Genomic DNA, 23,224 nt, shown 5'->3' with positions numbered 1-23,224 from the left:
TGAGCAAGCTAACATTTGCTTATTACCAATAAACATTAAGTATAGATGAGGCTAAAAGGAACATTAGCTTAACGTATATTTAGTTGTGAATACAATTCAAATGTTGAAGTCAACCCCCTGGTGGCGTAAGAGTAACAGTCAGGGCATCACTAAAGTCAGTAGAATGTACAAAATGGCAAACGTCGAAATTTGGCTGCAGGATTTAATATCCTTGTTCTTATTCATAGTTTATTTTGGTGAATCCTGTCCTTAAAAAGACTACATTCACCATTGAGCTATTGGCTTTGTGTAAAAGATGTTGTGATAAATGGACTACTGTACTGTTAACAATGTCAATGTACATGTCAACAATGAACAAAATGGGCTGCTTATTGCTACTAGGAAACTTTTCCAAATGAATAATCTTTATTCTATTCTATTTTGCTTCATCAAATATCTTATATTTTATTTATAATCGGGAGACACACAATACCTGCATTATTCCTCCTTTCAAACTGGTCCATAATAAACTTAATACCCTCTGTATAAGCTCCCAAAAGTGATTTAGCAGCAATTGGCTTAAAAATGTATCAGGATTTAAATCTCCCTGTACTGTCGACTCGGCACTATTTGGTCCTGCATTGGAGACAGAGGCGTTTGCATAACAGTCTGATAAGCATTTGGAAGTGAATAAGATGGCAAGATTGGCTTTCTGCACATGCAAATGAATGAGACAATTTCCTGCAATTTTATAAATGTTGGGGTCCGTGTTTATTAACATGTTATTGAGCTGGCGGTTGTTTGCTCCCCCCCCCCCCCCCCCCCGATTTGCAGAAAATGGTATGTTTCACAATATATTACAGTTAGTCAGTGATCATGTGATAACTTACTTTTTCTCCTGGGGTTCCGATGGCTCCTTGGGGCCCTGGAAGTCCCTGTGGAGAGGATTCAAAATGCTTAGTACATGTCATTTGATAAAGGAAATAAATATCTATTATCAAAACCACTTTTTCATCACTGACCTGGGCGCCTGGGTTGCCTTGTTGTCCAGGAGGTCCTGGCTCTCCTTGAGGTCCCTGTAAAAATAAATATATATATTAATAAATTATACAGGAAATTTCAGGAAACTCATTACAAAAAAAAGATTGATGACTTTTTTTACTTGTCCCATGTAAAGGTTAGAGTGATTTGTTGCTCCATATGGTCCATTAAAAGTGAAATGTTGCTCTGAACAGATATAAACTGGAAGCTGTCCATTGGCACATTGCTAGATTATTACCATTTTATACCTTAATAGGCCATAACTTTAAGACAAATGGCACAATATCCTGCTCTGGGTTTAAGATAGACGACAAACACACACACACACACACACACACACACACACACACACACACACACACACACACACACACACACACACACACACACACACACATTCCCACACCTGCTTTCCTAATGAAAGAAACTAGCTGAACCACAAACACGAAACACCTTCCCGCTCAGATAAATGGCAATCAATTACGTTGCCCCAGTCCCACAGATTGAGGAAGCAGTTGTTCTTCCATCTCTACCTAGTTGGAATAAGACGCAACAGAACAGACAAGCTGCTGCAGCCAGGGATTCTCTCATTATGGACTAAGGCGGTAGAAGAAATTGACCTGCAATGATAAAAAGTGGCCATGGTGGACTGCTCCAATGGATCTAATCTATTGTTCATTATCTGCTAAGTATCCTCTGATTGGACTAGTGTGTGTTTGTGCGAGTGTAATAAGAGTGAGGGAGGGGCTCATGAGGTAATGTTCTGAATTTGAAAGTTAAAATTAAATTACTATATTTCAGACTGTGCGTGTCTGTGAATGTGGGTTGGAATTGGAGAATGCCTGACACTGAAAATTGGCAATTTGATCAATTCCAGTTTCACTTACAATGCTTCCTTTGGGTCCATTGTGGCCATCCATTCCAGTAACGCCCTAAAACAGACAAGGTGAACACCACATTTAGCACATACATACATGACATACAAGGCCAATCTTTACGAACATATACACTGAAAGAGTTGGTATATTTGGAACACTTTCATGGTGTTAAATCTCACTCCAAGCCATAGACAAAAATAAAAAGTGTTTGTAGACCACACCATGGCTCATGCATCTGTACGTTATGAAATTGAAGGTGTGATTTATTGTATTTGGGATCTCTACATCGTGTGCAGGGATATTTGTTCAAAATAAGCTACTTGATTGATGTGCGCTGTCCATGTTAAATCAAATCTGTTGAAACAATATGAACATTGTGTACTCGCTTGCATCTGCTGAAGTCAAACTCAATAACATTACGCTAGCTCTTTGTGTATGCTGTCTGAAATATATTGGGTTTTGTATTTCCCTGTGGAGTGTTGTTTGTAGTGTCTTTTGTTTGCATTGTCTATGAGATGGTGAAAAAAATTGAATTCTACTTTGTAAACAATAAATCCAAGGCTAACAGATAGTGGATATGAAGAGGGGACTCACAGGGGGTCCAGAAGTTCCCTGAGGTCCTTTTGGTCCGAGCAAACCACGGGGCCCCTAGGACAGAAGAAAAGGAAAATAGATTGAGAGCTATATCACACCTGTGAAAGTATGATGAATTATTAAACATGTTATGTTGAATTATACTTCTGCAAACAACACCGGCTTGCCAAATGTCCTTGAGTATATTATACAGAGTCAGATTGTGAGGAAAAAAACTCTTACTTTTTTTTTTTTATTCCCCCACGGCTATCCCTGCCAAACACTGCTTTGCATTTCTGTGCTTTTGCCTCACAGCTACAGTTACCTAACAAGTAGTCTCGCGAAGCCAGACCAAACTACAAGACGTATTGCCCTGGCGCTGTGAATGCAAACCAATGTAGCACACCCTGGTGGCCATAATAAGTCATAGCAGCAGTTATCGAGGGCTTTCTGATGCTTTCTCCCTCTCTCCGCGGGGAATATCCTGCCTGGGAGTGTGGGCGGCTATAATAACAGGCTTGATGTGAGCTGCCTGCATTTTTTCACCTCCAAAGATTCAATTGTATATATATAGCACTAGCAAAGCCTGGTCGTTAAGACACTTTTCCAGCAGCATAAGGCACAAGAAATCAGTGGGCTGCAGTCTGAAAATGATATATGACATCATAAGAGCGTATGATTGCACTCCATCATAGTGATATGATGAGAGCGGGGCCTTGAGCCTCCAGATCTGCCATAGAATCTCTCCACAGTGTAAGGCTTGGTGGTAATGCATGCGATCACTCACTGATTCACCAGGAAGTCCCCTTGGCCCGATCTCTCCATCATCTCCCTGGGAAAAAAGAGAGAGAGAAGGGGTCAGAATGTGGAACAGGGGGTGAGGATGGAGGATGTTTCTGTGTCTGTGTGTACTTGAACAGGCATCTTTGTGAGGACTAGTTTAAGCTTTTAACAATTGTAGTGAGGACATTTTTTCGAAAAGTGAGGACATTTTGCCTGGTACTCACTTCTTCAAAGGGCTGTTTGAGGGTATATTTAAGGTTAAGGTTATAATTAGGTTTATGTAAGGGTTAGTGTAAGGGTTGGGGTAAGGCATACAATGTTGGTGGTGAGGTTAAGTGGTAAGTGGTATGTCAATGAATGTCCTCACAAGTATAGCCGTACAAATGTCTGTGTGTGTTTCGAGGATAGGGAGAGATAATGGGAAGGCACAAAGACAACTCAAAGGGGACGAGGGGATCAGGTTGCATCAACTGTGGGTAATGAGGATGGTGAGAGAGATTAGAAGCAGAAAAAGGTGGGCAAAGATCAATCAATATAAAGGAGAAAATGGAGTGAGAGAAGGATGAGAGAGTTCAGGTTGGAATTCGGGGGGTTGTGGGTGCTGAGAAGGTGAGTTTGTTCATAGGAAGAAGTTCAACTCAGAATAAATTCGGTCTTCCAAGAGAATAAAAGGTGGGGAAAGAAAGAAAAAGAAAGGGTTTGAAATAGTATATTTTTCATTCTTACCCTCTCTCCATCTTCTCCAGTGCTGCCAGGAGGTCCAGAGGGTCCGTTTTCACCCTACAACCATAAACATTTCCAGTTAAGTCAAGACAAGGCACGGCATAAACAGAGGTGTTTTCAAGCACTGGTCAATTTTGAGATTTTTGGCTATTTTGCTTCTTTCATACTAGTAAAAAAAAAACTTCCATAATCCTTCTTAGCACTATTCATCATCTAAACAAAAACAAACATTAACAAGGTGTACTTTTTAAAAATGGATTGTAAAACAACTCACTCTGTGTCCTTTCTCACCAGGAAGTCCGGCCAGACCGTCAAACCCTCGGTCTCCCTGAAGAGGAAACACAACAAAATCACACATCTCTTTGTCACATATCTCAGGGCTTCAAAACACCCTATTAAAGTGGCATGATGAAATTTGGCACAATGAAGATCATTATAAAATATGGCCGACATAATACCTTGGTTCCAGACTGTCCTGGCATGCCCCTGGCACCGTCGGATCCGGAACGACCCTGTAAACACAACAACAGTTAAACAACATGACGGCTATCAGATCCAATTCACTGTGATTTACAATGAAGACTAGAATACACTTGATTTTGAATTAAGCAGGCTGAAAGGTTTATAAACTATATATGTGTGAGTACCAGAGGGTGATATGTTTAAGGCTTTCACGTTGTGTCACACTTACCCTCCTGCCAGGCTTTCCAGAGGGTCCAGGGGGTCCCAAAGGTCCACGTGGTCCCTGGAAAATAAATCACTTACATTAAAATAATTTCTTAAAAGTATTTTAAAGATCTCCACCTTGGAAATATTCAATCAAAAACAAGGAAAGTTACATATAATGTCACCTTTAATGTTTACATAAAACAATGTGTTATAAATGTTGCAATACTGCAATAGTTTACACTACAAAAATATTTTTAGATAGCATTTGTTTGGTTTAAATGTGTCTGTTTTAGGTAAAAGAAATCATTTTGCAAGCTGAATTTTGCATTTACCTGAGGACCTCCGTCTCCAGACTCTCCCTTCAGTCCTGATACACCAGGAGGACCCTGAGTAGAAGAAGAAAAAAATTAGAGATTGGATCAACGCTTAATCAATACCAGTTGATAACTAAGCAACACACTGTTCGTATAGTCGTTTGTCTACTGTGCACAGCAATAAATGCAGAGAACCATTGTGAGATAACATTTCTATTGATTCTGAGTCTGTGTTCACTGTGAGGGGATTTCAATTACGTACCAGGGGGCCGGATCTGCCAGTCAAACCCATTGGGCCTGTGGGGCCACGCATAGCCAGCTGAACACAGGGAGGAAAAGTTTGGATTTAGTTCATCCATATTGCATATGTAACATAAGCTTCTGCTGTAGGCCTGTTTGTATTCAGCCTGTTCATTTGTATATGAAATATTATGCTTGTGAACAACTTGCTGTCTACTATAGTGTTACAATGAAATACACAATATAAAATATAATAGGTATGATCATAAAAGGGGGAAAAAAAGTAATATAGGAAAGGTACTTTGAATACATAAACAATTAATGTAAAACTTTTTTTTTTAATATAATACAGTATTTAAGCAGCAATTATGGCACAGACAAAAAGCAATATTTACAAATAAAAATGAACCAAACAATACAAAAAAGTAAGATATATTAGGAAAATAATGTTTAGGGAATGTTTAAGAAAAAATAAATGCACATTAATACATGCTATATGCAGTGGCATAGACAAATGCTGCAGTGTTGTGTCTGAACTGTTACCCTAGCCTGCTGCATGATGGCCTGCATCTGGGCCTCTTGTGCTGATACTTGAGGTCCCTTCTGTCCACCGTCACCACCACCGCTCATTCTGAACTGTAGAGGAAATAGAGAATGGTGAGACTTAACTCTAAGACAAAGATGACACCAGCACACGGTGTGCACTGGCAAAACGCAATAAGTTTGAGGAGTGAAAAAATGTGGCATGACTAATATTCTTGCAGTGAAGTCAAAACTTTAGTTGAAATTGTAACCATCTATTTCCAGAAATATCTTAGTATTTATAAAATGCAGTAACCCCATCCCAAAACTATGCAACAGCTGAACTAAGCATCAGCCTACAGCTGGCAAAGCAGCACCATTGATGGCATTCTCAGCAGGGCCAGGAGCTTCAAATTCTACTGGCATCTGGTGGCGAAACGCCGGCATTGCACCATAGGTAAAAAACATTTTTTTAAATCCCAGTGTTGTGGTGCAACACAGGTTTGTGTGGGCCAAGCATCTTTGGGTTGGGTTACATAGCACAGTTCTCAAGAGGCTGACTGTCAATAGCAACACAACAATTAAATACTGGACAGGATTTCATTGTCACAGCAACATTGTTACAAAGAGGCAACGCACATTTTGTTCATATTTCTGAACATCCCTGCTGTGTTGAATGTACTGTAGCCCACCCACCATAAAGCAATTTTTACTCAAATCAAACCCTTTTTTTGTGCAAATCATAGAGTTTATTCTTCTGTGTACATTTCTGCCTGGTTTGATAGTAATGGCTCTTGCCCTTTCTATTTTAGTCACAATCAAAAATGTGAAGCCATTTATTGTTATTTCTATGCCTGCCAATCATTGAGCCTTTTGGTCTTTGATTCTTTCCCTCTTCATCATTTTTATGTTTGTTCTTTTTGTCATCCCTACTGCAATATTCATTCCTTTACTGACATTCTTTTGCATCATCGAAAAATGTTCCGCTTCATTAACTGGTTGACGAACGAGGCCATTGAAAGGACAAAAAAAAACATTGGGAATGATGGGAACGGCAGATGCATAGTGGATGAATGTGAAATGGGCAATTTCAATGTGAAGATCTGTTGTTTAATTATCGTTGTTGATTCCATGATTTTCAACAGTGAGCGTGAGAGCCAACTGGCAAAGAATAAAAACACAGTGAAACAACAACAATGCATGTTTCTCATTAGGCTTGGAGGATCAGATTTCAAGATGTGCTTTCTGCCAGGCGATACACCAGAACGGCTTGAGTTCCTGTCCAGACGGAGCATGCCACATGGCTCGAACCAGACAGCTCTGTGGACCCCTGAAAACCACAACTTCACATCTGTACAACTAATCAGCTCCAACGGCAGCAGTTTCAGACATCTTCCAAGCACAGAAAGGTTTAAAAAAACATGTATAATATAGACAGCCTAGGAAGTCGTTAGCTTGGCTGTTAGCTAACTGTCGCAGCCTAATCATTGGATGCAGCTGAAGCCACAGTAGAGAACCAACTAGCATTGCTTTTGCTTCCCGTGTAAAGCTAGGTGGACTGCCTGGAGGGACACACGATAGCACGGCTTAAATACTGGCTAAAGAATATGGAAAAAGTTGAAACTATATACTGTAGGTACATAAAATCCTTTCATATGTAGATTCGAATTTATGGAGACCAAACAAACCACAGGTGATTGAGAGGGGGGGGGGGGGTCGCTAGCCGACTAACTAAACACACCACAAGGGGCTGCTAATGCACAGATTTACATTGCAAAATATTTGTCCGTGCTTTCAAATGGTTTCAAAAGGAAACCCCCTTTATTTCCACTACATTGTGTAAACCACATGTCTGAGTTATTGATAAAACAGGGAAAGATGCATCACACTTGGCTTGATCAAGGCTCAACCAGGGTATGAAGCCACATGGCAAATGTTTTCACGCTGTAAGTGGGTTCACATGAAAACAGACAGCGTTTCCTATTTTGCTATTTTTGAATATTTTTTAAACAACTGTTATATACTTACAGGCAGCATCAGGACAGTTCCAGGGGGTCCTGGCAGACCATCAGCACCAGGAAGACCACCACGACCTGGAGGACCCTTTGATGGAAAATAACACACACATTAGTACACACACACAGACAAGAAACGTGGTTAACTTCTGTATCTTCTTAGCTTTGGAAATTAGAGCTCTTCATAAACATATTCATACTCACTCTCTCTCCAGAATCTCCAGGGCCACCGGGTGAGCCAGAGGAACCTGGGGGTCCGGGCAGACCCTATTTGGAAACAAAAAGGATCTCATTTTACACACACATCATACATACATTAGTGAAACACAAAAGACACAGGCCATATTTGCTCGGCTAAAGTTCTCGCCTTTATCCTGCAAAGTGGTCACACATGGGCGAAAGGAATGCATGAGGCAATATGGGACAGCTCGTTGAGTTGTAAATCCTTTGTGTGAGGCGCCCTTTATTTGTCTATAGCTCAACGCGTGAATGGCCCGGCCTCTGCGGGACTCCATCTGCAGGGTGTAAGGAGCAACTGTGTCTGAGAGATTCTTCATAGATAAATAATTTAGTCCTTCAACATCTGGGCAAGTCCATATCTCTTCAGGGGAACTGTTTTGGCCACTCCCTTTGTATTAGGAATGAGGCAGCCAGGGATTTTTTATTTTTTATTACAGCAAAGCCCTAAAACGTGCCTTTTTCCTATCCAAAGCGGACATAGCATAAACAAAGGAATGGGTGACCGTCACCGGCTTTAATATCACAAAGAAAGAGAGTACAATAAAAAATGTTAAGAAGGAGGTTGTTAAAATGACTTACTGTTGGCCCTTCAGGCCCAGGCGGACCCTCCACCAACATTCCCTGAAACACACAAGCACAAAAATCATCAGACACCAAAACAATCCCCACAAACCCTCTCATAAACTCAGCCATAAGTATATGTATGGATGCAACAATCTCACAGCGTATATAAACCCTGGATTGCATATTTCGTGACCATTAATGCATCTGTGGCTGAAGGGGTTAAGTGTACACGCGTACATGTCCCAACACACCTGCCCATCGACTTTCCATCTCAAGGTCTCTCTAATTTACTGTACATTCCTGCCTGTCATTTCAGTTATGCCGGCAATTAATCCACGGAGAACAGGAGGGTGAATGACTGCAGACGCCCTGAGGTGCACTCACACTACCTGGACAAGCTGACGGGAAGCACCAATCAAGTTGAGGTAACATTAATTTGTTCAAACTGGCAGACAGGATATGATCGCTGATTATGTATGCATATAGCCGGTTAATGCATGTATCTGTGCTTTGAATTATTTATTAAAATGTTCTGGAATTATCCGAGAGAATTTCTAACATACTGTATATTGTTTAGGCAAGAGACAGCGGGCCACCTTAGTTGGGTGTGGACTCACGAGCATCTGACTTACAGATGCCTTGTGGCAGCTCTGCGGCTTCAGAGATATTGCTTTATTTGTTTGCTCTTTGCGGGAACATTTTGGCATCCTGCTTTGTTTGGATGACAGACAGACAACCACACATTATCCAAACTAACTTGAATTATGTGATTTCAGCATTTTTTTTTTCATCAACCACCCAAGCTGTACCCAACTGAGTGTTTTCATGGTAAAATTATTGCAATTGATCTTTGACTCTCCCCAGATTGTGCCTGCAGTGTGTGTGTGTGTGTGTGTGTGTGTGTGTGATGGGAGAGTGGCTAGACTATGGGGAATAGTGTATGTGTTAACGCCTGTGTGTAATAATGTCTATCTCTGTTTTTTGTATGTTTACAAGAGACAAGACACACTGGGTGGTGATGTGTGTGCAAACTAGTTTACGAACATACATACACACACACACACGCACACACACACACACACACACACACACACACACACACACACACACAGTGATTGTAGACACACACTCCATTCTGCTCTCACATAAACATGAAGACACTCCGTCACAGCGGCATGTATACTTGGTGGAGCTCAGTGACATTTGTTTGAAAGGAAACAGCTGTAGCTGTATAAGAGGTATAAATGATTTCCATGTCTGAAGGACCTTTGCATTGACATCATTTTCAAAATCTTACCTGTACTGTATATGTGAGAGTATGAATTAGGGATGGATGTATTTGTATCTGTTCTGTGTCTTTAAAAATCTTCAAAACAAAATCTTTCTTTCACCCCTTTTGTTTTATTTTTTCCTTCCCTCCATCCATGTCCCCCTGTGTTTACACACTACCCACACAGTGTTTAGATTTATATTGATAATCTCTGCATGGCCACTGACAAAGGTCTGGTAGACCCTAACAAGTTGTTTGGCCTTAGGATTCTCATTCAGAAGTGAGGGGAGGATTGTGTTTGACATAGATCGTTCATATGCACTCGCAAATATAAACATCCACGCCCTTAGTCCAACGATGCGCACACATCCATCCTACATCTGTTGCCCAAGTTATGTTGTTCAAACAGTGATACTCACAGGCTCAATAACAGCAGGCTCTCCCTTCTGTCCCTTCTCACCGCGAGCTCCGGCGTCGACCTACAAACCAAACACATAGAAACAAACACAATCAGCCCACCTTCCTCATGCTATCCTCCTCATCTTCCAGATCCTGTAATTGCAGGTTAAAATGTGTACTATGTAATTTAGGCTATGTCAGAAAAAGTGAACATTTTCTAAGGTATATTGTCTGAATAAATAAAACTTCCTTCACAGGACAATTGGATTCCGGGAGTAAATGTTTCACTATTGTTGTTTACAGCAGCAGGGCCCATAGTGTTGTTTACAAACATATTCTAATCTTACAGTTGGTTTCAGTTGCCTCAAAATATCTTTATATTTTTTAAGTTTTCGATTCATGATGATAGAATTATTCAATATAAAGAATAACACGTAGAGAAGATATGTTTTTCGAAAGACTCTGCAAACGTGAACAAATCCCTTGAAAGTGCACAGTGCACCTTTAATCCTTCCATTGTTTTGTATTACCTGTCCGTAATACTCGTCGGTGGCGGCGGGCAGCACTTTGCCCTCTGTGTCTCCGTAGTCCAGGTCTCCGTAGGCGTCATACACGTCGCTGTAGTCGGTGATGGATTCCTCCTTGAAGTTCTCCAGATCCTCGTCTTCTCCGCCCAGGCCCGTCAGAGTGCCGTTGGACCGGCCCGCTCCGGAGCCGGCGCTGGCAGACCCACCGCGAGAGGAAGAAGATCCTCCAGACACAGAGCCACCAGCACCACCACCACCGGCGCCTACAGATACAGAGCCTCCACCTCCAGCAGACCCGCCTCCAAGGGTGATGGTAGAACTGCTGCTGCTGCCTCCACCTCCACCGCCAAGGTTGATTGTGCTGCTGCTGCTGCTGCTGCTGCTAGAGCCGCCGCCGCCACCACCACCGAGATGAATAGTACTGCTGCTGCTGCTGCTGCTGCTAGAGCCGCCGCCGCCGCCGCCGCCACCACCGCCACCACCGCCACCACCGAGATGAATAGTACCGCTGCTGCTGCTACCGCCTCCACCAGTGGTGTAGTCGATGTCCGTGCCATATGCGTATTCATCTCCGTATTCATCATAAGCATCTCCTGTCTATAAGAAAAACACATGATTTGAACGATTATAAATTGTTCGGTCTAATAAAATGTATGAAAATGACTGGATAATGCCGAGATCGACTTCCTAAGTTAATAATATTGTTTTTTGCTGAATCGATTTTTTTTAAGCAATGCCCCTTTAAAAAAAATATATATATCCACATTTGATTTGCGTCTCACACCTGAGTTGTTGCATTTAACATAAGGGCGGGGCCCAAAGAAGCTCATGCTTATGCATTATTACACACATTAGTGCAAGTAGGCCTCACATGTAAAGATTTTTTTTTTTACAGCTTATCAATAATCAAATTCATACAGCAATCAATTGAGGATTGTCAGTGTGATTTGAATGTCAACCTACTGATGTCCTATTGATGGTCACTGAAGTAGATCCTCCCCCTGCTCCTCCGCTGGTGATGACCATCCTGCCTGTTTCAGTCTTTGCTCCCAGGTCGATCTTGCCCAGGTCCAGCTCGGCCCCACCGATGCCGACGCTGCTGCCTGAGATGGTGACGGGTCTGGAGGGTTCTGCGTCGGGGCCTGCGGTGGGCTCGTCGAAGTAGGTCTCGTAGTTTCCATAGCCGTCTCCGTAGTCGTAAGGGCTGGTCTCCTCTCCGTAGGCGTCCTTCCCTCCGTCGGTGGCCGTGCTCGATGAAGAGCTGCTGGACGAGCCGGCGGACGAGCCAGTGGAAACCGAGGTCAAAACTTTGCCGCTAGCGTCGCCGGTACCGCCCCTCGCAACCTCCTCCAATGTGGTCACCACGGTGTCTTCTGCTGGCTGTATGGCATAGAGGAGTGAGTTTCAAATGAGATATTTTTATAAGTAGCTATAATACGAGTAACTTTTCAATATTTCTGAAGCAGTCTCATTTTTCCTCTGATGATCACAAACTTACATGTAACAGCAAACGAGACCATCAGTGCAAAATATGATGTTTTTATATAGCTTTTCTTAATGCCTTAGTCATGGGTAAGTTCACCCAGGATCAACAGCTGGCGTCATTAAAAACACTACTGCTTTTGTCCAAAGGGGCCACTAGAGTTAAACACAAGCTGAAAGTTCCTTGTAAACACTTTAAAGGAATCATTTTTAAAAAATATGAGTTATGCATACTTACTAAAATGATCATATTAAAATAAGATAATTGTGTGACAAACACTGGCGTGGATGATATTGTTGATGGTTCATTTGGTGCATTTAAAACAATTGCATTAAATGAACATCAACGCATGAAGCCCATTATCATATGCAGACTACCTTGACTTGTGTTGTGAATGAAGTCCCATTTGTCGAACTAGCAACTTTGGCGCCGTCCGTGTCCTCATAGTAAGGGTATTCATAATAGTAGCTGTCCTCCTCGGTGTTCTAAAGGAGAGAAACATAACAGTGAGACCCAGAGAGAAAGACAAACACATGCTTTTTAAATATGATCCAGTGCTCTCCCTCTCTCTCTCTGTCCCTGCTGGGTCAGGCTGATATATGCGTGACAGACTGTCCAATCGATCAGAGGAACACAGGGATGCTTTCTACTCGCGAAACCTCATACTGTACCTCCCTGTTGCAACTTGTTACAACTGAATGACAAATTACTTTTCCATGGCTACTTTAAAGAATCTGTCACCCTTCTTAACATAAAATAGGATTTTTTTATTTATTTTTTGCAGGCGTTCTGACAGGCCCTCCGGCGAGGAAAAGGTCAAGGGGAAGACCTTCCTGTCCATCTTTTAACACTTCCCCTGACACGCCTCTTACAGTACTTCACACGCTCCCAGTGTATTAGTATTCAGTGTGGCAAACATCACAGCGCAGGGATGCAGGCTTAGGCAAGCACAGCATCATTCCTGAACATTATGAACTAACTGCATATGGCCTGATAACCCTGTTCTTCCCAGTCAGCGCTTTCCTCTGGCAGAGTGGAAGTTCTCTACTTGCATAAGCCAAGAGCATTTTTGTTTTCAACCCAAAACTGATCCAAGTATTAAAGACAATTATGGACTCTAAGGCAAATGAACTTCCTTGAATAAGGACAGCCAATGAAAACGCTTTGGTTGGTTTTTCTTGCCTCCAGTAATGGCCTTGACTTTATTTTTTAAAAACTGCGATGCAAGCAGCGCTGAGTTCAAAGGAACAAGTTAAAATGATTTAAAAAAATGTTTTTATGTTAAGAAGAAATATACTTTATACTCACATATTCGTCCGTGTTGGGGTCCTGGGCCTGAGGCTGCTCGGGCACTGGAACTTCACAGTCGGGGCTGTAGTGCTCACAGTAGTCATAGGCAGCACGGTGGTCTGCTACAATCATTAGCTGCTGGATGTCTCCCTGGGAAACCACAAGAGGACAGGAAGTTGTGACACTCGCACTCCGACACACAACTGCAACAAGCACCGAGCATGTTTATATAAACAAGTCAATAATGGACGGCGACGGAGACGGCGGTCTCACACTCGGCGACCTGTAGGGGGAATAAAAATGAAAAGCGTATAAACAAATAAAGAGAAGGGGGAGAACATCTGTGTGCAGCGCTGCCACATGCACAACAGGCAGTTCCTCCTGAAAACTAGGTCAAGCCAGGGGAATCGAAGTATGACTAAATGATGAAGAACTTTGTCCGCGGTCCAAGAGTGTCGTTACACATGGGAGTGTGAGACAGAAAAGCACGCAGCAAACACAGTGGAGTTACAAGAGAACATGGAACAATTGACTTCATGAGGCCGTGGACGATGACACACATAAACACGCACATCCAAAGGCACACACACACACACACACACACACACACACACACACACACACACACACACACACACACTCTCTTTACCAAGATTGAGGATTTTGAATAGCATACACAAGCCCTGCCCCAGATTTTGAACGGGACATGAGGGATTTTCCTTCTGCGCTGATGTGTTAGACGAACAAATCAACTTAGACGAACATGAGCAGACCTGCAGTTACAGATAGCTGACCTGAGCCCTTTGACTTGAAGAAGTGTGTGTGTGCATATACTAAGTCGAGGTGTGGAAGGGTTTGAACTGTAGCAGAATTCTGGGATTTTAAGACAGAGGAAGATGGATAGAAAAAGAGCAAGAGAGAACAAGAGGGGAGAGGAAAAGGCTCAGAAGGATCCCCGGGCTACATAGGGAGCTGGGTGTGTGTGGGTTTTGCCACATGTTTTTCGGGAACAGAAGGCATATGGCACCGCAAGGCTGTATTGTGTCTATCCAAACGTGTCCTAATCAAACTTCCAAAAGCAGTGATGTCATTCCACAACCATCAAACACAAATGTCAACTGAGCTGAAACACATTTATTTCCGGGTGGTGTGAAAATCATGTAGCGACGCAGCTATGGCAACCGCAGAGGATGACGTGTTTTTTTTAATTATGTCAAATTGCAATCCCCAACACTTCTTTCCAGCTTATAGCCTAGTCTTCGTGTGTAGCCGTCTTTCTTTCTTTTTTTTTACTGACAAACATAAAATGGGATTGCATTTGTGGTCTAACCAGTGACAGTTCAGTGAAGCACACCCATCCCACTGCGGTACTCGAACATTACCACACAGTACTCCCTGTCGCGAATCCTTTAGTAACCCTTTCCAAATCACCCCACAAGATGATGTTCCCTGCTACGTCCTTGGCTTATGTTATCAGAAGGGTTTATGGGAGATGCACGATAAACAAATCCCAATACTTCCTCTGTGACTGAAAGCCTGGTGTAGCGGCCAATACACAGTTCTCCCAGGAAACTTTCACTTTTACCCTTGAGCGGTACAGTCCAGACCTATAGGATTAGGGTTGGGCAGTATGATGGTATATACTAGGGGTGTGCACGTGTACACGTGTACACGAGTAACCGTTTAGTAAATCATAACCGTTTAGGAAAAATCAATAAACGAAAACCGTTTAAAAAAAAAAATCTTCAAATTTTAAATGTTCTTTTTTTCAAAGTTTTTGAATATGTTCTGGAGACACGCGTTTATTGATTTTACATCACTAATAAACTACTTGGGGAGGATAAAAGCTAGTCTGCCCAATCTGTCTGTCCCTCGGCGTGTGTGAGAGTGTGTGTATAATCGCAAACACACGCACACACACAAGGGGAGGCGCCGTTCTCGGGCTCGACTCACAGCCACGGAAGGGTGATGAAAGATAACCTAAAGATTAAAGTTACCCGGTTGACGTGAACTACGCGCGTAAGTAGCCCGAACTTTATAACACCTGTTCAACCAGCATAAACGTGGACATGTAGAAAGCGATAGGCTATATTAATCAGGAAATGAATGAAGCGCGATAATGACGGCGCACATGACAGGCGAACGCGTATGTGTGTGTGTGCGCTCGCCTACAGGACGGCGGGCGCACGAGGACAATGACGTCACGGTTAACCGGGTACACGAAAAAAATTCCGTCGTGTACACGGTTAGACATTTTTGTAAACGTTCACACCCCTAGTATATACCGTGCGGTGCGACGATAGAAAGTTACACATAATATGTTCATGTCAAGCTTGAAAAAGAAAAAAATTGAAAGCTAGAGTGAAATAATTATCAAACATTTGCACACTAGTTTATTTTGATAGCTTTTCAAAATAAAAATGTGTAAATCTGTCGGAAAAGTGTTGCACTGACTGACTGACTGAAGTCAGACTGGTCTGATGTTTTGCAACAGTTTCTCGTTTGTATGGAAATTATCTAATAGACAAATTAAATATGAAAATAATTGAATGTGATGGAAGTTGAGCCATGATATGAAATTATTATCTGTGATAGAAGATTTTGACCATACCGCCAGACCCTAATAAGGAGCCTTGACTTGGCCTCAGTCTGAGTTTGTCTCTCCCTTATCCTGGCACGACTGTGTGCTGCACACAGCTGCACTTTTGGATGATGGGAATTTCAGTGTTTGAAATGAGGTCACATTCAATAAGGAATAATAAGCCCCTCACTACAACAAAACAGCCCTTGCTATTCTGGAGCGTTGCAACTGCTATTCACATGCCATTCTCTCTCTTTACTCTCTTTTCTCATCTCCCAGAGCAGCCCAAGGAATGTCAGCCAAGTAGATGATCCTGACCACAAGCGGTGTGATCCTAATTGTACCGAGATGACATAATTAATCAAACACCTATAATGAGGACATCTTTGCAGCACTGAGAGCACCATGGCAGAATGTGTTTAATGATGTGTGACATGTACACAGAGAAAGAAAGAAAGAAAGAAAGGGAGTGCGCATGCCTCGAAAGAAAAGTGTGCTGTTCTAAGGATCTTATCAAGGCTAGAAAAGCTGATGGCTGCATTTGATTGCGCTAACGCCACAGCCAATGGCATGTGAGAGGGGGAGCTGGACAGGGAATGTAGACCCGAGTAGGTTGAGATGTGTTCAGTTACATCGGACAATTCAACATAGCAGTTCCAGCCGTGTGAAGTTTTATTTTGTCTTAAAGGTTGTAGACTATAAAGAAGGGAGGCAAGGCATTGAGCAAAGCACAACACAACTTCAGATGGGCAGGCAAGGAGAAGTTAGACACACACATTTTTCACTTAGAGGGGGAGTCAGAGTTACAACTTAAAAAATTGAGTGTGGAAAATGGCGAATTACTTCTATTCCTTATTATGAGTGGAGCTCAGAAAACACTGGATCCTACATTTCCCAGAAAGCAACTTCATAGCGTCTCTTTATTAGTTCATCTCTGCCTGGTTAATGATGCAAATGTGTCAGCGTCCACATCAGTTTGTAAAGACATCACCATGACAACATGGGATATTTTCTCAAACTTGAGAAAAAGGCAGAAGGTATTATGCAAATATCTAAAAAACTGTGCAGTATTCTCTCTGAGCAGTACATTGACTTGAGTCAACATTGGATTCAAAAAAGTCATGCATAAATATAGAATAATTTTAAACTGCAAACACTGAAAATGTCTTTGATGGGCTCCATTACAAAAAGATGCTTGCTTAGTTCCTCGCCCTCCTCCAATTTTACAAATAAACACACATCACATGCGTTCCCATGGAAAGTGTACACCTTCACAGGAAAACCATTGTCAAAGTCTTGAGCGCCCATGACAAGGACTAAAGCTGGTTCTCATTTCCTTTCTTTGAGCCAGCAGAGCTGCTCTTTTCACCACACGTCACTCCACAGATTCCGGTGCCAAGCGTTATATAAGCTGCTGTTTTACAGATGTAGGGAAGCAGTAAATATTCCTATACTGTTCTCCAGCTGTATGCCAATGCCAAATGTTTCATTTAGCATTCTGCCACTGAAGGGTCTGCTCAGTATAGCATCCCATTAGCATGAGATATTTACTCCATTGCTGTGTGCATGGAGGCTACATCTCTATATTTTGATGCCAGGAGAAACTGCAACGCAACTACAATAGGTGCAGAGTCAGGAATTCAGAATTCCATAAAGCTGATTGGTTAACCAAAGACTTCAAAAGAACAGGAAGTTATAGCTTATGCCTCACCTCAAATGTCACATCAACAGAAGCTGCTATTTGACACAAAAGCAGAGGGAAATATGCCAACACATGCAAACACAGACACACACACAAACACCACCAATTCCACACCCAAACAGAGCACACAGCAAAGGGAAAAAATAACCCCTGGAATTATACAATCACACCCAAACCCTTAAGTAAACCATAAAAATACACACAATCATCTTTCCTATTTGGGAAAGGACAGTGACATGTCTCACACTGGAGCATCACGTGGCACATGAGAGTGGTGCTTAAGGCAGTTTTCAGACAATAACAGGGCTGTCAGCATCTCCCTTGACTCAGCTGAAATATGACTCTGGTCCGGGCCAACGCGCTCCTGGTGAAAAAGCCACCGCCTGTGGTGGGAAGCAAACTGCCTCCTTCCCTTCGCATGTGAAAGAAACTGCTGAATACACTTGCATGTGCACACTAAAACACGCACGTGCATTCATGAGTAAGTGTACGACTAGATTGGTGCAAAAGAGTAAATCCAGACTGATCAATAACACTTCAAAACAGTTAGATTAATTCATTCTATCTGTATTTAATTTAATAAAATGTCTTCAATTTGTTACCCTTTTTTGCCCCCACACACCTATCCCAGCTGGGTGTTCTGGTTGTGTCCAGGTGGGGGCAGGAGAGAGCTCTAGGGAGCATTTAGCCAAACATTTGTCTCCATCTGAACCTGAGCCAGGATCATGCAGGGTGGACGGGTTCACTGTGTTCCCTCTTCCCAAAAAAAAAAAAAGAAAGTACGATGCATGTGACGGAAAGCAATATTGGTGCGGTCTCAAAATCATTACAAAACAGTGGCCAGTGAATGAGTTGGAATAAATTAATAACAAGAGAAAAACGTAAAGGTACACTATGAAACTTTGGGTGTGTCAGATAAGTGGACATTTTCTAAAGGTATATTCTCATGACTGTATAAATTAACATTCCTCACAGGAAAATCGAATCCCTCGAATAAGTAAGAACGTTTCACTGTTGTGTTTACAAACTTATTCTAGTCTTACTTTTGGTTCCAGGTGCCTCAAAACAATTTTGTTGTGATTGATGATGATGATAGAATTATTCAAGAAGACTGAGAATTAGATTAAGAGAAAAAGAAATTCGTACACTAACTACAGCTCTGCAAATGTAAACAAACCACCCCTTCCATAAAAACTGCATAGTGCACCTTTAAAGAAGAAAAACTCTAGTTTCACATCATTTTTTTCTTCTGTCCATATGTCAGCACAGGAAAATAGGTACTAGGGGGGCCCCCACAGAGCAGCAGGATGAGACCCTGGGAGGTCCGAGCATTTTCAGGCGCGTTAACTTTCACAACATATTTACACAGTCACCACCAGCGAGCTGGGAGCCAGGGCCTTGGTCCCACTGCCAGCCCACACCGGCACGCTCGCACAGTCCCAGCGCCTGGGCATACTCCAACCTGACCACCAAAACCAAACAACACATTGCAGAGGTCAGCTCGCCGCACAGAGGCCATAAATCAGCATTGGACGGACGGACACACACACACACACACACACACACACACACACACACACAAACAAACCAGATATACATTGTCTTTGTTTGTTTTTTTCGTGCAGACGTACGTGTTTAGAATCAAGCAGAGAAATTCCACTCCAACACATTTACAGAATGAAAACTTTACCAGACATCCAGTTTATATTTTCACCCACATACACTTTCCCCTCCAGACTGTAACTAACTCCTAGCGCTCAGAGCAGCTGCCAAGAGCAACACACCCGTCTGCCACCCCACTTACCCACACTACCCAGCAGTACATAAAACCATTCCCTCACCTCTTTGCCATTGTCCTGTTTTTGGATCCCAACCTTGGCCTCTCCATCATCTCAACCCCACTCCCTTATGTATAACATTAAACATTGTGCGACTCTAAGGACTATCAGCAGCCATATTCCAATTTCCCGTTCGTTTTGGGTTAGTGGAAACCAGAGCGGTTGGCTTCATCCAACAGAGGTACAGTAGATTCTTACCAGTGTTTGACTTGGCCATTTGCTTGAAATCTACGTAGAAAAAAAAAGTGCTGAGGGCACACTTCAGGGCTTGCTGACACAGTAAAGGAATAACAGAGGGAATAAGGGGGCGAAAGACTAACATCTGACATGAGTTAAGGAAATTCTCTTAATTACCCATGGTGGAAACTCCATCTTCCCTGGGGCTACTGAAGTCTACGTCCGATTCCACAGTTGGAATTGTATAGAAGTAGTGTGCTCTGACAGTCAAGCATGACATATAGCACGGACAAGATATTGTAACCAAACGTGAAAAGTTAACAATATGATTCAATGCTGTAGCTTTTGCAAAGCGTTTTTGGTGCTTCAAGGTATGTTGACTACAACACTACACCAGAATACACCTTTAGAAAGTGAAATTATGGTTCCATTGTTACAGCTGAAACTTCTTTAGTTGAAGCAGTAATGATCGATTATCAATTGTGTGACGAAGGCTTCAAAGAAAAATGTTCCCAGATACATATGGATTACTGTCTGTCTGAATCCAGCTGGGACTGATTGCAGCATTGAGTCAGAACTCTCCTAAAATCAATCTCAAATGCATCACAATACACAATAAACTAGCAACTGTGTGTAAGATGAGTGTTTCAGGTATCTACTTGTCCAGTTAGTTTGCTGAATATAAATCAACCAAAACGGTTGGTGGTTGTATGTGTCTGACAATATTGCCAAGGACTAATTTGTGGTCACACCTCTAAAATTGGATCCCTGAAACACTGTTTGAAGTTAGAAAGTTACCTGTAAAGTTACTGTTTCACTGTTGTCATTTACAACTGCAGGGCCCACAGTTTTTTTTAAAACATATGCTGGTCTAGTGTTTGGTTTCAGGTTCCTCAAAATAATGTTGGTTTGATTAATGACGATAGAATTATTCAACACTAAGAATTACAGAGTAAATATGTCTCATAAACTTACTGCAGGTTCTGCAAATGAAATCAAATCCCCGTCCTCTGAAACTGCATAGTGCACATTTAAATTTCCAAGGTAGGTAGTTTTTTTTCCTTCTTCCTTTTTGCAAGAGAAAGGGTCTAGGTGCTTTAGTGAATAGTGTTGAACCACTGATTCAAAAGCTTCACAAACAAATCCCAGTCAAAGCCTGGCTACTTCAGGCAAACACATTGTACTGCTACGTACCTCAGACACCGGGCCAAAATGGGCTTAAAATAAGATTCAGAATTTCGGAAAATATGAATAAATATGGAAAGTGGTGTCAACTTTCAACTTGTAAACCATTGTAAATCAGGGAGTACCTCAAAAGGTAAACACATTATTTTCCTCAGATGAGTGACACGTGAACTGTAAATAAGGCTTGCTGAGCGAACGGCCGGAAAACTCCTGAGGATGAGGAAACAGGATGTGTAAATCTCATCATGCCATCACAATATTAAAGCTCTTAACGAGCATCAAGCTCATGTGTGTCATGTTTTTACTACTTTTTCCTGGCTCTGCTTGCACCATTGGAGGCCCCACAACCCACTTCATCCCAGGTCCCTATTAAAAGCCTCCCAGGCCTTTGCACTGTTCCTCTTAAGCTTATCATTGTTGCCTTCGACTCCCACACTCATTCCAATTCCAGCTCTAATCCCTTATTTTTAATTTATTTTACCCATAATCCTCTTCTTCTCAAACCCATCACACTTTCACATATAACCAATTTATCACCTCCCTCCCACACACATGGCCGTTCACCCCCCCTCCTTGCCACTGGTTCAGACCATCAGTCTGGAACAGCCTATCAGCGGATACCAAGGAAACCTCTGGATGATGTCATGTGGTATGGCTCCCCTTCCAAGACTGACGTCAGTGGAGAGACGAGCTCCTCACTCTTTCCAGAGTTTGACCCAAAAGTAAGTTTTGCCTTCACTACCCAAACCTACAGCTCCAGTTTCCCCCACTCCTCAACAAGAACATCTTGTTTTTTTTCTCAACACTAAAACCTCCCCTTGATCTACTCTAGCTATTTTAACGTGCCAAATGTAAGTCTTTCTGTGACAAAAAGTGCCATGACGATATGACGACATTCATACTAGATAAAGGTGCTTTGCAAGGCTCCCCTCTTTCGATTCACTCAAGCTCCTTTTGTGGATTTGTGGACTCAAGAGTGAAGCCAAGCAGCCCCTCTGTCTAGTTTGTGTTCCTTCAAACCAGCCACAACCATTTATTCCACTGTATACGCTACTTAGAACCAAGAGACGGGCATTAAATTATCTCTAGTTATTCTTGGCACTATCAATGGGAAACAACAGTTGAACACGGAAATCAGGGAGACACATTCTGCAGATGATCTGTGTCATCCAGGCCCTGATTTATGAACAACTGAACAGGGATTAAAATACACTGGAAATACACTATGCTCATAGCAAACTTCACTAAAGGATGATGTGTTCTTAATGACTGATTTTAACATGTACATTACAGTCATTTTGAAGGAGTAATTACTATTTAATTAGCAAAAGATGAGCGTTGTTTACCAGTTTTTGAAAAAAAATACCTGTCTTCTTACATAATCATCACCTTAATTACCTTCATAGTCTTTACCGGCACACACTACAGTACTCTTATTCATGCTACCGAGAAGAGAAAAAAAACATTATGGTACTTATAGACGATCTCTCTGCGACCACAATAACCATGTCAGAAACCAAACCACAAACCACTTTGGCAGTAAGTACTACTTGCCTTCTGACTGCTGTATGTAAAGAAAAGGCCCAATGTCCTTCAAGAACTTTACAGGCAAAAGAAACACGCCACTCATTCTGATTCTGATGCAAGGAAATCTACTGTAAATTAAAAACTTGAGAGCAATCTACAAACCGTCAAAAACAGCTCTGTGAAGGGAAAAGTTCAAAACTGCTCTTGCTCTTTTTTGATATTCCCCCTTTCACATGCTGTTTTTCTAAAGAGATTGACCGGAAACCCCCGGCTCTAACGTCCACTGTATTAATTGGCCTGTCGGTATGGTATCAAATACTGTTTTTTTTTGTGTGTGTTTTCGTGCTCAACACCTCCTGGTGGTAACCGACTCTGGCAAAAGTCAACACAGGAACAGACTAAACTACAGAGGGGGGAGAAGAAGAAAAAAAAGGGAGTACAGGGAGTGCAGCCCAAGCATAATTTGGAAACTATGTGGCATATTTTCCATTTTCTGCGTGCAATGGAGCCTGTCCTGTCTCCTAAACTGGCAGACACACAGCAGGAGGCCTCTAAACATCTCTCACAAACGATATGTCTGTTCCCACGGTAACAGCTGGACTATTATCGCGGCTCTGATTTAAATTGTTCCTGTATCACCTCAATCTACCGATGACGAGTAACGCCACGGGCAATCGAGAAAGTACAGCAAAGTTACAACTGTA

The 23,224-nt window shown here is 42.2% G+C and overlaps 1 protein-coding gene across 3 annotated transcripts in view; it reads right to left on the bottom strand.

The window, feature by feature from the left end:
* The window catches only part of col5a1 (procollagen, type V, alpha 1), a 78,416-nt gene that overhangs the window by 28,371 nt on the left and 26,821 nt on the right, over nucleotides 1–23,224 (bottom strand). For 2 of the 3 annotated variants that reach the window (XM_080047311.1, XM_080047310.1), the window contains exons 5-24: nucleotides 13,529–13,660; nucleotides 12,598–12,705; nucleotides 11,701–12,117; nucleotides 10,741–11,334; nucleotides 10,231–10,290; nucleotides 8,557–8,598; nucleotides 7,942–8,004; nucleotides 7,751–7,825; nucleotides 5,744–5,836; nucleotides 5,223–5,279; nucleotides 4,979–5,032; nucleotides 4,669–4,722; nucleotides 4,436–4,489; nucleotides 4,252–4,305; nucleotides 3,981–4,034; nucleotides 3,259–3,303; nucleotides 2,493–2,546; nucleotides 1,908–1,952; nucleotides 1,002–1,055; nucleotides 870–914 (exon numbers count right to left, since the gene is read on the bottom strand). In XM_080047311.1, coding sequence (XP_079903437.1) covers nucleotides 870–914; nucleotides 1,002–1,055; nucleotides 1,908–1,952; nucleotides 2,493–2,546; nucleotides 3,259–3,303; nucleotides 3,981–4,034; nucleotides 4,252–4,305; nucleotides 4,436–4,489; nucleotides 4,669–4,722; nucleotides 4,979–5,032; nucleotides 5,223–5,279; nucleotides 5,744–5,836; nucleotides 7,751–7,825; nucleotides 7,942–8,004; nucleotides 8,557–8,598; nucleotides 10,231–10,290; nucleotides 10,741–11,334; nucleotides 11,701–12,117; nucleotides 12,598–12,705; nucleotides 13,529–13,660 — 2,154 coding nt within the window. The remainder of the gene's footprint in view (nucleotides 1–869; nucleotides 915–1,001; nucleotides 1,056–1,907; nucleotides 1,953–2,492; nucleotides 2,547–3,258; nucleotides 3,304–3,980; nucleotides 4,035–4,251; nucleotides 4,306–4,435; nucleotides 4,490–4,668; nucleotides 4,723–4,978; nucleotides 5,033–5,222; nucleotides 5,280–5,743; nucleotides 5,837–7,750; nucleotides 7,826–7,941; nucleotides 8,005–8,556; nucleotides 8,599–10,230; nucleotides 10,291–10,740; nucleotides 11,335–11,700; nucleotides 12,118–12,597; nucleotides 12,706–13,528; nucleotides 13,661–23,224) is intronic. The other variant, XM_080047312.1, reaches the window with a different exon arrangement.

Source organism: Ammodytes marinus, assembly GCF_949987685.1.
Source record: "Ammodytes marinus genome assembly, chromosome: 18".
NCBI lineage: Eukaryota > Metazoa > Chordata > Actinopteri > Uranoscopiformes > Ammodytidae > Ammodytes > Ammodytes marinus.
The sequence above is the reverse complement of the archived record's forward strand: the minus strand, read 5'-3'. Positions and strand labels throughout refer to the sequence as shown.